We start from the raw sequence: 12790 nt of genomic DNA, 5'->3' as shown, positions 1-12790 counted from the left end.
GGATAAAGTATTCTTGGCTGCATGTTCTTCTCATTTAGTACCCTGAATATGTCTTGCCAGGCCTTTCTGGCTTGCCAGGTCTCTGTGGATAGGTCTTACATTATTCTGATGTTCCTCCCTCTGTACGTAAGGAATCTCTTCCCCCTAACTGCCCTTAAGATGGTTTCCTTGGTTCTAAGATTTGCAAGTTTTACTATTACATGCTGGGGTGTTGGCCTGTTTTCCTTGATCTTAGGAGGGGTCCTCTCTGCCTCTAGGATTCGAATGTTTGTTTCATTCCCCAGATTAGGGAAGTTCTCAACTACAATTTGCTCAAATACATCTTCTAGCCCTCTCTCTCTCTCCACTCCCTCCGGGATTCCTATTATTCTGACATTGGAATGCCTCATGGTGTCACTTATTTCTCTGATTCTATTTGCATGGATTCTGAGTTGTTTTTCCCTGGCCTCCTCTTTTCGCTTTTTATCTATTATACTGTCTTCCAGATCGCTTATTCTCTCTTCTGTCTCAGTTACCCTAGCTGTTAGATTATCTAGATTGGATTGGATCTCATTGATAGCATTTTCAAGTTCTGCCAATTCGTCTTTTATTTCTGCCCTTAGTGACTCTGTGTTGCCATTAATTGATTTCTCCATTCTAGCCATTGTCTTCACAATTGCTAGCCTGAATTCCATCTCTGACATCTTGGTTATATCCACATCCATTTGTAAATCTGCAGCATAAGTCATAATCTCTGAGTCTTTTCTGTTTTGGGGGCTCCTCCTCCTAGTCATTCTGTTGATGGGTGTTTGAGGAAATGTATAGAGTCGAAATTATTGACCAGAACCCAAGCAAGATGCACCTGTTTTCTTGGGACCTTAGGGTTGCTGGCCTCTTGTTTTTCCAGCCTGTCTTCTGTGGGAGGGGCCTGCCGGGCTGTTACTCAGGCAACCCTATTTGGGCGGAGTTGCCCTTCCCTCCTGTGTTGGGAGATGGGCTCAGCGGGAATCAGTCTTTGGGGCTTTTGTTCTCTGGCGCCTTTCCCTGGTGGCTTTCCGCGTCTCTTCCGCGAGTCAGAGCAGAAGAGACCGTTTCCAACCTTCTGCCTCAGAGCAGAGACCTCAGTCTGTTCTTCAGTGAGCTCTCCAGGCCACACTATCTCCGTTTCTGTCTGTGCTGCTATAAACTACAGCATCCTGGGTTGTGCTCCCCTCCGCAGTGCTCCCAGTCCTTCCTCCAGGTTGGGGCACGTCTCTGTCCTTTGTGCTTCTAAAACCGCCAGCTGCTCCCAATTCGCGCGCACGCGCGCGACTCCACTGCTTGGGATTTTCACCCGGGGGGTTGCAGTTCACCGGCAAGACCCCGGCGCACTGGGTTTCCGTCTCGGAGGCTGTAGTTCGCGTGGACGCGACCGTTGCTCTGGTTTCTGTCCGGGGGTCTGCGGTTGGCGTGCGCGCGACCCCGCCATCTGGTTTTCCACCCCTGGGGCTGCCCTAAAGTCCTTTCCCCGCCACTACCGGTCTGCGAGTCTGTGCCCGTACACAGCGCGCGACGCTGTCACTCACCGGTGGTGTAGGATCCCCACGTCCAGGCACCCTCCCCTGCCGTTTATCCTCCAATATCTGCCCGCAGAATCTCGGCTCTCTGCTTCGTACCTCAAAACCAACCACCTGCGATATTCTGTTTGTAGAGATACAGATCTTCTTACATCTCAGGCTGGTTTCGTGGGTGCTCAGAGTGTTCTGGTACATATCCAGCTCAATTCCGGGGACCAGTTGAAATAGGGTCCCCTACTCCTCCGCCATCTTTTCCCCCTCCTCCTAATATTTTTTAATTGGTTTATGCTTTCTGAAAATTTAATTGAACTATAAATGTGTTGTATGACACATTTTGCCTACATGATAACATTCATGTATTGGAAAAGGACAAAATTATTTAAAATATTTACATGATATCCAAATAATATTGTTTTCAAGTTAGCACATCCTCCATGACATAGAGTGAACAGATTGGTAGTTTTGGATCTATGTGCAAATAAGTCATTTAATTAACTGACATAAGAGAAACATATATCTGGTAAAATACTGGGGAAAAAATCATATTAGCTTCCCTTAAATCTAATTAATAATATAAAATTTTATTCAATTATGTATTTATTATAAAAGAGCCATAAATAAGTGATTGCTTTATTTTCCATAGAGCCTCTTGTCACGAGATATATGGACACATACATATGAAGAGAAATAAGGGCATTGTCACTGACGTTGTTTACCTGAGGTCGAAAAGCAGACGCCAGCAAAGAGAAAATGAGTCTACTCTTGGAATAGACTCTCCTTTGTCTCTAAAATGAGAATATAAGGAGGTAAAGAAGAGGGAAATATAGTATGTTTACTTGGCTGAGGTCACTGGGGCAAAGAACCCCAAGGAAGTAATTAAGATATGTGTTCACTAGTGTATAGTTCATCAGGAATCACTTAGGGAAAAGGATGCCTGTAGGATACAAATTTTCGTCAGTCTAATCATACTACTTAGCAAGGGGTTATTTGAAGTTTTCAGCATCCAAATAAGATGGCCAACTTACTTCATTAAGTATTATAATTTCCAGACCTAACCATGTAGTTGCAAATTACAAGATTTCGTTCTTTTTTTATGGATGAGTAATATTCTAACATATATATATATATCACCTCTTTATCCATTCACTTACTGATGGACACTAGGGCTGCTTACATAATTTGGCTATTGTAAATAATGTGTAATAAACATAGGGGTGCACATATCTTTTCAAATTAGTGTTTTTGCATTCTTTGGGTAAATACCCAGTAGTGGAATTACTGGATCGTATGGTATTCTATTTTTAATTATTTGAGGAAGCTCTATACTGTTTTTCACACTGGCTGCACCAGTTTGCATTCCCACCAACAATACACGAGCGTTCCTTTTTCTCCACATCCTCACCAACACTTGTTTCCTGTGTGTGTGTGTGTGTGTGTGTATGTTAACCATTCTGATAGATGTGAGATAATATCTCATTGTAGTTTTAATTCACATTTCCCTGATGATGAGTGATATTGATCATCTTTTCATGCATCTGTTGGCCATCTGTACTTCTTCTTTGGAGACATGTTGTTCATGTCTCTGCCAAACACCCTGTCTTTTGACTGGAGCATTGAACCTATCATGCTACTCTCTTTTTGCTGTAAAGTTTTTGTTAAAAGATCAGCTGGTAACCTTATGGGCTTTCCCTTGTTTGTAACTTTTCTATGCTGCTTTTAATGTTCTCTATCACTACTTTTTTTTTAAGATTTTATTTTATTTGTCAGAGAGAGAGAGAGAGCAAGTGCACAAGCAGGAGGAGGGGCAGGCAGAGGCAGAGGGAGAAGCAGGGTCCCCGCTGGGCAGGGAGCCCTATGCAGGACTTGATCCCAGCACCCTGGGATCATGATCTGAGCTGAAAGCAGACGCTTAACCAACTGAGCCACCCAGGCATCCCTCTATCACTACTCTTTACCATTTTAATTGTTATGTGTCTTGGTGTGGACCTCATTGAGTTGATTTTGTTGGGGGCTCTCTGTGCCTCCTGAATGTGGATATCTGTTTCCTTCTCCAGGTTAGGGAAAATTTCAGCTATTATTTATTCAAGTAAATTTTTTGCCCCCATCTCTCTGTCTTCTCTTTCTGGGATCCTTATAATGCCAATGTTATTAGGTTTGATGATGCCACCTAGTTCCCTTAATGTATTTTTTATTTTTTATTATTCTTATTTTATTTGCTATTCAGCTTTATTACTTTCCATTACCCTGTTTTCAAGATCACTGATCTGCTCTTCTGCTTCCTCTAATGTTTTAGTGATTCCCGTTAGTGTATTTATTTTGAAATTTCAGTTATTGTGTTCTTTATTTCTAGTTCATTTTTATATTTCCTATATCTTTGTTGAAGATCTCACTGATATTTTCCACTCTTTTCTCAAGTCCAGTGAGTACATTTATGACCATTACTTTGAATTCTTTATCAGGCATATCCTGTTTCATTTTGCTCTTTTGCTGTGGCTTTGCCCTGTTCTTTTATTTGAGACCTATTCTTCTGTTTCTTCAGTTTGTCTGACTCTGTTTGTTTCTATGTATTAGGAAAGTCAGCTATGTTCCAGATCTTGAAAATAAGTGGCCTTATGAAGAAGAGATCCTATGGCACCCTGTCATACAATATCCCCTATTCACCAGACCAAGCACTTGAGGTGTGTCTCCTGTGTAGGTTGCAGGTGCCCAACTCTTGTGGCTGAACCATGTTTATTTTCAGTCCAGTTGGCTGCAATGTTCTGACACACTAGGGAGGGCTGGGTTCCTGTGCTGTTAATAGGCCTGTCTGGAGCCACTATGGGCTTGTAGTTGCCATGTCAGTAGTCAGAGCTGATGCCTGCCTCGGCCTATTTGCTGGGACCACAGTCACACTGAACTGCAGGGCCCTCTCACTATGCGGCCCCCTAAGAGACTTTTGTTGCTGGGCTAATCTGGCCGTCAGACCAGATGCCTACTCCCAGTCCATCTATTGGGACAGCAGTCATACCATCTTGCAGGGTGCTCTTCCCTGTATTGTCCCCTGAAAAGCTTTCATTTGTGGGTGGGACCAGACAGACTAGATGCCTGCCCCAGTTTACCCACCAGAGCTGCAGCTGCACTGATTACCAGTGTGCTCTCTCTGTGCTGCCAGGTATAAGATTCAGTGGCTTGGACTGCTGGTGCACTGGTCTGGTCATCTTCCCCTCTCCCCAGGGAAGGAGTCACTTCCAAATGGTGCTGGTCCCTGTTGAGGTTGCTTTCAGGGTGTGTTGGGGCAGTAGTCACTTTGGAGGGAGGCCGACAGAGTGCGGTGGGTTGATTGGGGTGGATCTGGAGGAGAACATGTGGGTGAGATGCATGGTGTTAGCAAGGTAGGTGGAGGCCATTCTTGCCGATCCCCACAAATGTCTTGCTATCTAGAAAATGGTGCCTTTTTGTTCTTGGAGAAGTATTTATTTACTTGAGATGAGTAAATAAATCTCCTCTTGTGTATTCCAAGCACTTTTCAAACTGCTAATTCCATGCTGTATCTCAGCAGGGTTATTTTTTTATGCTATCTCTTTAAGGGTGGAGACTCAGTTTTCTATTGCCCTCCAGCTCTCCTGGAGCTAAGCCCACTGATTTTTAAAGTACCTGGAGTTAAGGCCCACTGATTGTAGAAACTCATCAATTTAAGCCCCACTTGTTATCAAAGCCAAATATTAGGGGGACTCATCTTAGTGCAGGTCCCCCATACCTCGGGTGCCTGGTGTGGAAGTCTTACCTTCTTGTTTCACCATGCTTATGGTGTCCTTTTTGTTTGTGGTTAGTCTTGCCAGGTACTTGCTTCCCAAAGTATCTGCCTTTCCTACCTTTTCTGAAATGGCCTCTTCTAGATAATTAACTATGGAAAATCTGTTCTGCCAGTCTCCAGGTCCTTTTCAGAGTTAGTTGCACTAATGTGTCTATTATCTCAGTGTGTTTGTGGAGTGAGGTGATCTTAGGATCTTCCTACTCTGGCATCTTCCCAGAACTCCCAATATGCCTGAATTTTAAGACCAAACACTCTTTACAATCCCTCAGCAGAGGTAACTAGTAATAGATTAAACTAACTAGTATGTTGTGAACAAAGCTATATGCACAAAGTTTACTTTTGGGTTTTTGTTTGTTTGTTTATTTTTGTTTTTTACTGATCTTTGAACAGAGTCTTCTGATTTCCCATTGGAGAAAAAGGCAGTGGGTAACTAAACTTGACACATTTCTTCCTTTTTAATGACTTTCAGCTTCCCCTCTCAGAAAGGTCAATATCAAAACCTATTGATTCTTGGAACTCTTACCACAATTTACCAACAAGAATTTCTAATACATGAAAAAATAAAAATTTAAGTAAAAATCAGGTTAGCAAAGGGTCATTGGTCTTATATTTTAAAAGTTTATTGAGTAGATTACACCTCAAAAGTAAAATAGATAATTATGAGCAGAAATTTTTCGCATTTGAAATTTGGAGAGCAGTGTTGGAATCAGATATTAGGTCATATATCTATGGATGTCCATTGCCTAGGAAGGTTCCACCATCTCCATGTTTTCAAACCTTACAAACAAAAAGATGTAGAATTCTCTATACCTTTATGTCAATTTATATGGCTTAACCCAAACCACAGAATTGTCATGTCCCAAAGATGTAGAAACACTTTCCTGGAGGTCACTATTTTGTATCATCTCTGTTAGTGTAAGATGATGAATCATGAGATTTCTAGTGGGGAAGCACAAGTTCATAATCATGCTCGAGGGTACAGGAAGAAGGCCTAGTAACACAAGTCATCTTGACAAGGGCATATTCTGTTTCTGACCCATTTCTAAATGGCCTCACTCTCTTTGTGGTAGAGTCAATATTCTCATAACCATCATCATTGGAGCTCAGGGAGGGCCTCCGATAAGGTCTGTGACTAATGATGGAGTAGCACAGTTCCTCAGAACCACTGCCATTCTCATTTTCCTGCCAAGAACAAAAACAATAATAACAATAAATAAAGGATCCAGGACCATCCATCAGATTTGAGCTTAGTGACTGCCCTTCCTTTCTTCTTGTCTGACAGTGATCTTACACATCAGGTATCCAAAGCCCTTTCTCCAAATCCTGATATCTTACAGACTTCATTTTAGCAAATATGTATTGTGCTCTGAGCTACTATTGTTATGTTTTCATTTCACTTCAAATAACAAAAGAGAAAAGAAGGATATTATTATCCTTCTGAATATCTAAAAGAAAGTAGTTGTATACATTAAGTCACACATAATCAGACATTAAATATGCAATAATCATACCTCAAATGAGTAATTACTCAAACGACATAAAAAAACAAGTTTCATAAGACAAAGTAAAATTAAATTTCTGAGCTTAAATACATTCTCAGTTGCATAGACCATGAAAGAAAAATGAAAACATTAAGATACTATATTGTAATTAAATCAATAAAATGCTTGTGATGTAGTATTAAAAGGAATAAACATTTTTATATCTATTAATTACCACCATACTTCTAAATATAAATGTTAACTTCTGGGCTTAACCATTGGAACACAACATAGAAAACAAAAGAATTAATGTTTTATGGTAGTCAAATTATAAGTGTAAATTTATTTCATTTTATTTCTGTTATGGTAGTTTTGAAAATTAAAATAATAAACTTCAGTAGAGTTGGGTCAACAATTAGAATTTGCCAGTCATCAAAATCAGTTAAAATAATGTTTTATTTTTTTAATGTTCTCTATTTCAACATTAAAATGATAAATAAAAGTATTTAAAGCATAAGATACTTTGATAAGCTCATTCAGAAATTACAAGAAAGACCTACAGCTATCTTTAAATAAAGTCATCTGTATTTTGACATTTATCACACAAATTAATATTTTTATTACCTGATTAGAAGTAGATGAAACTTCTTTACCTGATGGATTAAAAAAAATAAGATTTTTTGAACTATCATAAGATGGGGGAAAAGGGGGAAAGGATAAAATACAGTGACAAAACTGCAAGGAAGTCACTATCTAAGTATGTGACATTATCTCATGTTATTATTGAGGTTCTCAAGCTGAATGACAAGATCAGGAAAGAATAAATGTTAATATATGTGAATCTATGTAAAAGAACATATGTGAATATATGTTCAGGAAGCATTAATACTGTGTTTCTGTGTAATTTGCTAAAATAAATTTGCTAAATAAAGGTAGATTTTGGATTTGATCAATAAAATTTTCTTCACAAACATGCTATGACAGTAAAGTATGGCAAGTTCAAAGAAAGAACAATTATATATGAAATTTAGGATATAAATTCTATAATATGACAGATAGATACTGAAGTAACAAAATCAACTATTTCAAATTAAACACAAATATTAAGATTCAGGTTAATTGCATCTATGAAGGCTAAAGTAATTTATATTTTTGTTGTTAATCTGAGATCCACAACTGGTATTTATTTTAGAGAATTATTTCTTTATTTGTTCAAATCTGTTTTTTTTTTAAGTTTATTTTTGTTTTTTATTTCCCTTACTTCAGGAGACATATCTAGAAACAAGTTGCTATGGACAATGTCAAAGAGATTACAAAACTAAAAGGCACATAAGGAATGGTAGAAGATATTTGCAAATGACATATTTGATAAAGGGCTAGTATCTAAAATATATAAAGATCTTATAAGACTCAAAAACAAAAATAAATTAATAATCCAATTACAAATGGACAGAAGACATGAACAGAAATTTTTCCAAAGAAGACATCCAGATGGCCAACAGACACATGAAAAGATGTTCAACATCACTCATCATCAGAGAAATACAAATCAAAACCACAATGAGATACCACCTCACACTAGTCAGAATGGCTAAAATCAACAGCACAAGAAATAGCAGGTGTTAGTGATGACGTAGAGAAAGGGGAACCTTCTTGCACTGTTGGTGGGAATGCAAGCTGGTACTGCCATTGTGGAAAAAAGTATGGAGGTTCCTCAAAAAGTTAGTCTTCACATCCAAATGACCAACAGACACATGAAAAAATGTTCAACATCACTTGGCATCAGGGAAATCCAAATCAAAACCTCAATGAGATATCACCTCACACCAGTCAGAATGGTTAAAATTAACAAGTCAGGAAATGACAGATGTTGGTGGGGATACGGAGAAAGGGGAACCCTCCTACACTGTTGGTGGGAATGCAAGCTGGTGCAGCCACTCTGGAAAACAGTATGGAGGTTCCTCAAAAAGTTGAAAATAGAGCTACCATATGATCCAGCAATTGCACTACTGGGTATTTACCCCAAAGATACAAATGTAAGGATCCAAAGGGATACATGCACCCCGATGTTTATAGCAGCAATGTCCACAATAGCCAAACTGTGAAAAGAGCCTAGATGTCCATCGACAGATGAATGGATAAAGAACAGGTGGTATATATATACAATGGAATATTATGCAGCCATCAAAAAATGAAATCTTGCCATTTGCAATGACATGGATGGAACTAGAGGGTGTTATGCTAAGCAAAATAAGTCAATCAGAGAAAAACAAGTATCATATGATCGCACTGATATGAGGAATTTGAGAAACAAGACAGAGGATCATAGGGGAAGAGAGGAAAAAATGAAACAAGATGAAACCAGAGAGGGAGACAAACCATAAGAGACTCTTAATCTCAGGAAACAAACTAAGGGTTGCTGGAGTGGTGGGGGGTGGGAGGGATGGGGTGGCTGGGTGATAGACATTGGGGAGGGTATGTGCTATGGTGAGCACTGTGAATTATGTAAGACTGTTGAATCACAGATCTGAACCTCTGAAACAAATAATACAGTATATGTTAAAAAAAGAAGATAGTAGGAAGGGAAAAATGAAGGGAGGAAATCAGAGGGGGAGACGAACCATGAGAGACTATGGACTCTGAAAAACAAACTGAGGGTTCTAGAGGGGAGGAGGGTGGAGGGATGGGTTAGCTGGGTGATGGGTATTAAGGAGGGCACGTACTGCATGGAGCACTGGGCGTTTTATGCAAACAATGAATCATGGAGCACTACATCAAAAACTAATGATGTAATGTATGGTGACTAACATAATAAAATTAAATTTAAAAAAAAGTTAGTCTTCATTTTACAGTCTAGTTTGTCCAGTGTAAATATTGCTACTCTGGCTTTCTTCTGATACACATTTGCATGAGAAATGTTTCTCAATCCCCTCACTTTTAATTTCCAGGTATCTTTAGGTCTAATATGAGTCTCTTGCAGGCAGCATATAGATGGGTCTTGTGTTTTCGGGGTTTTTTTTTCAACTTTTAGAAACTGTTTATTTTCTGTCGACCTTATTTCAACTTTGCCTTTGTGGAAGAGCGGCTTAAGACCACACAGAGTTTGTTCCTACCCATTCAATGGCTTGAGCAGTGGGAGCTGCAGACCAATGCTCAGTGGCTGGCTAAGTGCTCCAGTCTTCAGTAGGGAACTGCTGAAAAGGCACCGAGAGCACCTGCATGCCTTCAGGACAGTTTGTGACTTTAGGATGAGTAGTGGTGAACTCAGGAGCTGGAGTACATTCACCCTGAAATTCCTCCTTGGTCACAGCCTTTTCAGCAGTGGCCTGATCTTCCTTTTTAATCTCTTCAGAATGTCTGTAGAAGTAGAGATCAGGCTTGATCTCCCATGGGTCTTCATGGGAAATGGTGCCACACATGCGCAGAACTTCCCCAGGGCTAGCCTCACCCACATCAGACCGTGGAGTGAGCTCTGTTGTTGTTGCAAGGGATGGCAGTGTCCACATAGTGCAGAGGAGAGTCTGTGTTACACAGAGAGATGGTAGACAGGTTAATATAGGATGCCTCTGTGAGAGGCTGGTGGTCAGCCCTGGGATCTGTAACCACCAGAAATCTGGGCTCCTAGAAGGCTGCCTGGATCTGGTTATTGAAGGTTCCAGGAGTGAAGTGGCCAGCAATAAAGTGGCTCCAGTAGCATCAGCAAACTTTGGCACAGCTCACTGGCCAGTGTTCCTGGACGATATGACCTGACATCAGCTGGGTTTTCAATGGCAACAATGGCATGCACTGCCAGCAGAAGCTTCTCCCAGGTTCTCCTCAGATTCATGATGTAGATGCTGTCACTTTTCCTTTTGTAGATGTACTGTTCCATTTGGAAGTCAAGGTTGGTGCCACCTAAGTGGGCTCCTGCTGCAAGGAATTTAAGGACACCCTCTTCATTCATTTGCAGGACATCAAGGGCTCTGGACTTTGTGGAAGTTTCCCTATAAGTTCTGATGGGAACACAAACAACGCCATACTCTCCTTGGGTACTGTGGAAAGGGATGGGGCTTGTTTTTGTTTTATCTATTCCGACACCTTATGTCTTTTGATTGGAGCATTTAGTCCATTTACATTCAAAGTAATTATTGATAAATATGTATTTGACATTTTATTACTTGTTTTGTGGTTGTTTCTGGATATTTTCTCTGATCCTTTCTTGTCTTTCTATTTTTTAGGCTTTGCTCATTTTCTTTAGTGATATATTTGGTTGTCTTTCTCTTCATTCTTTACATGTTCATTAGTGGGTTTTGATACATGGTTGGTATTATATTTGTATACAACATCTTCTGCATATAGCAGTCTATATTAAGTTGATGGTAATCCAATTTGAACCAATTCTTTTCTCCTTTCCCCCCATACATTTTAGGTATATGTTATTATACTTTATATCTTTTTTTTGGTGTGAGTTCTTGGCTGATTTTTACAGAAACATTTCTTCTTTTACTGCTTATGTTTCCTGTCTTTATACTGTCACTTCCGATCTCTCCTTTCCACTCAAAGTGTCCTCTTTAATATTTCTTGAAGGACTGGTTTAGTGATAATGAGCTCCTTTCATGTTTGTTTGTCTGGAAAACTCTTTATTTCTTCTTCCATTTTGAATGATAGCCTTGTTGTATAGAATATTCTCGGCTGCATATTTTTCCCATTTAGCACATTGAATATATCATGGCACTCCCTTCTGGCTTGCCAAGTGTCTTAAGAAATCTCAAGCTGGACTTACGGGTCTTCCTTTGGAAGTTAAGGACTTCTTTTGTCTTGTTGCTTTTAAGATTTTTTCTTCTTTATTGCTATATTTTGCAAATTTAATTACAATATGTCTGGGTGTTGCTACTTTTGTTGATTTTGAAGGGAGCTCTCTGTGCCTCCTGGATCTGGACATCTGTTTCCTTCCCCAGATTAGGGAAGTTTTCATCTATTATTTCTTCAAATAAACTTTCTGTGCCCTTTTCTCTCTTTTCTTTTTTTTTTAAGATTTTATTTACTTATTTGAGAGAGAGTGAGAGAGAGCATGAGGGGGGGAAGGGCAGAGGTAGAAGCAGACTCCCTGCTGAGCAGGGAGCCCTATGTGGGGCTCCATCCCAGGACCCTGGGATCATGACCTGAACTGAAAGCAGACGCTTAACTGACTGAGCCACCCAGGTGGCCACCCCTTTTCTCTCTTTCCTTCTGGGACTCCTATAGGACAAATATTATGTTTGATGGAGTCCCTGAGTTCCCTAAGTCTATTCTCCTTTTGCATAATTCTTCCTTCTCTCTTTTGTTCAGCTTCACTGCTTTCCATTACTTTGTCTTATAGGTCACTAATTTATTCCTCTGCTTCTAACCTGGTGCTCATTGCATCAGGCCTGTTTTTAATCTCATTCATTGTACTCTTCATCTCTGATTGATTCCTTTTTATACCTTTTGTTCCTGTGGTAAGGGTCTCACTGATGTCTTCTATTTTTTTCTCAACCCCAGTGTGTATCTGTATGATCACTGCCTTGGATTCTCTATCAGGCATGTTGCTTATATCTGTTTTACTTAAATCTCTGAACAAGTCCTCATGTTATTCTTTCGTTTGGAATTTACATTTTGTCTAAGTCTCTGCCTTCTTTGGTGTGTTAGAAAAACCAGTTATGTCTCCTGCTCCTAAAAATAATGGCCTTGTGAAGAAGTCATGTAGCACCTGGCACTTTAGGGAGTATCTCTGGTGTATGCTCTGTACACCCTGCTGTTGTGTTCTGGTTGCTCTATCCTTCAGACCAGTCATCTACAGAGGCTCTCCTTGCTTGCTGTGGGCAGTGTTTGGTCCCTGACCTGAATATGGTGCAGTTTTAACTAGGTGTGCTCTAGTCTGCTTGTGTAATGACACTTGACACCTCCTCCACTGGAAGCGAGGCCCTAGAAAACTCTGGTCAGGAGATATGTCTTCTGGGGAAAGGGCCCACTGCACTGGAACT

The 12790-nt window shown here is 40.0% G+C and overlaps 1 protein-coding gene and 1 pseudogene across 1 annotated transcript; both read right to left on the bottom strand.

Annotated features, from left to right (window-relative positions):
- Positions 1-6267: 6267 nt before the first annotated feature.
- Positions 6268-9713, bottom strand: GCSAML (germinal center associated signaling and motility like). The gene is made up of 3 exons (XM_021689903.1): positions 9710-9713; positions 7434-7462; positions 6268-6510 (listed from the first exon to the last, which is right to left on the bottom strand). Exons 1-3 carry the CDS (start codon positions 9711-9713, stop codon positions 6268-6270), a joined length of 276 nt encoding a protein of 91 aa, XP_021545578.1.
- Positions 9714-9895: 182 nt separating this feature from the next.
- LOC110580247 lies at positions 9896-12351 on the bottom strand (annotated as a pseudogene).
- Positions 12352-12790: the final 439 nt, after the last annotated feature.

Source organism: Neomonachus schauinslandi, chromosome 7 (assembly GCF_002201575.2).
Source record: "Neomonachus schauinslandi chromosome 7, ASM220157v2, whole genome shotgun sequence".
NCBI lineage: Eukaryota > Metazoa > Chordata > Mammalia > Carnivora > Phocidae > Neomonachus > Neomonachus schauinslandi.
This window is presented reverse-complemented; position numbering and strand designations above follow the sequence as displayed.

Coding starts and splice junctions, on each gene's coding strand:
- GCSAML (XM_021689903.1), bottom strand. Junction 6,511..7,433: donor TTTCATCTACTTCTAATCAG/GTAATAAAAATA, acceptor TGTTCTTGGCAG/GAAAATGAGAATGGCAGTGG.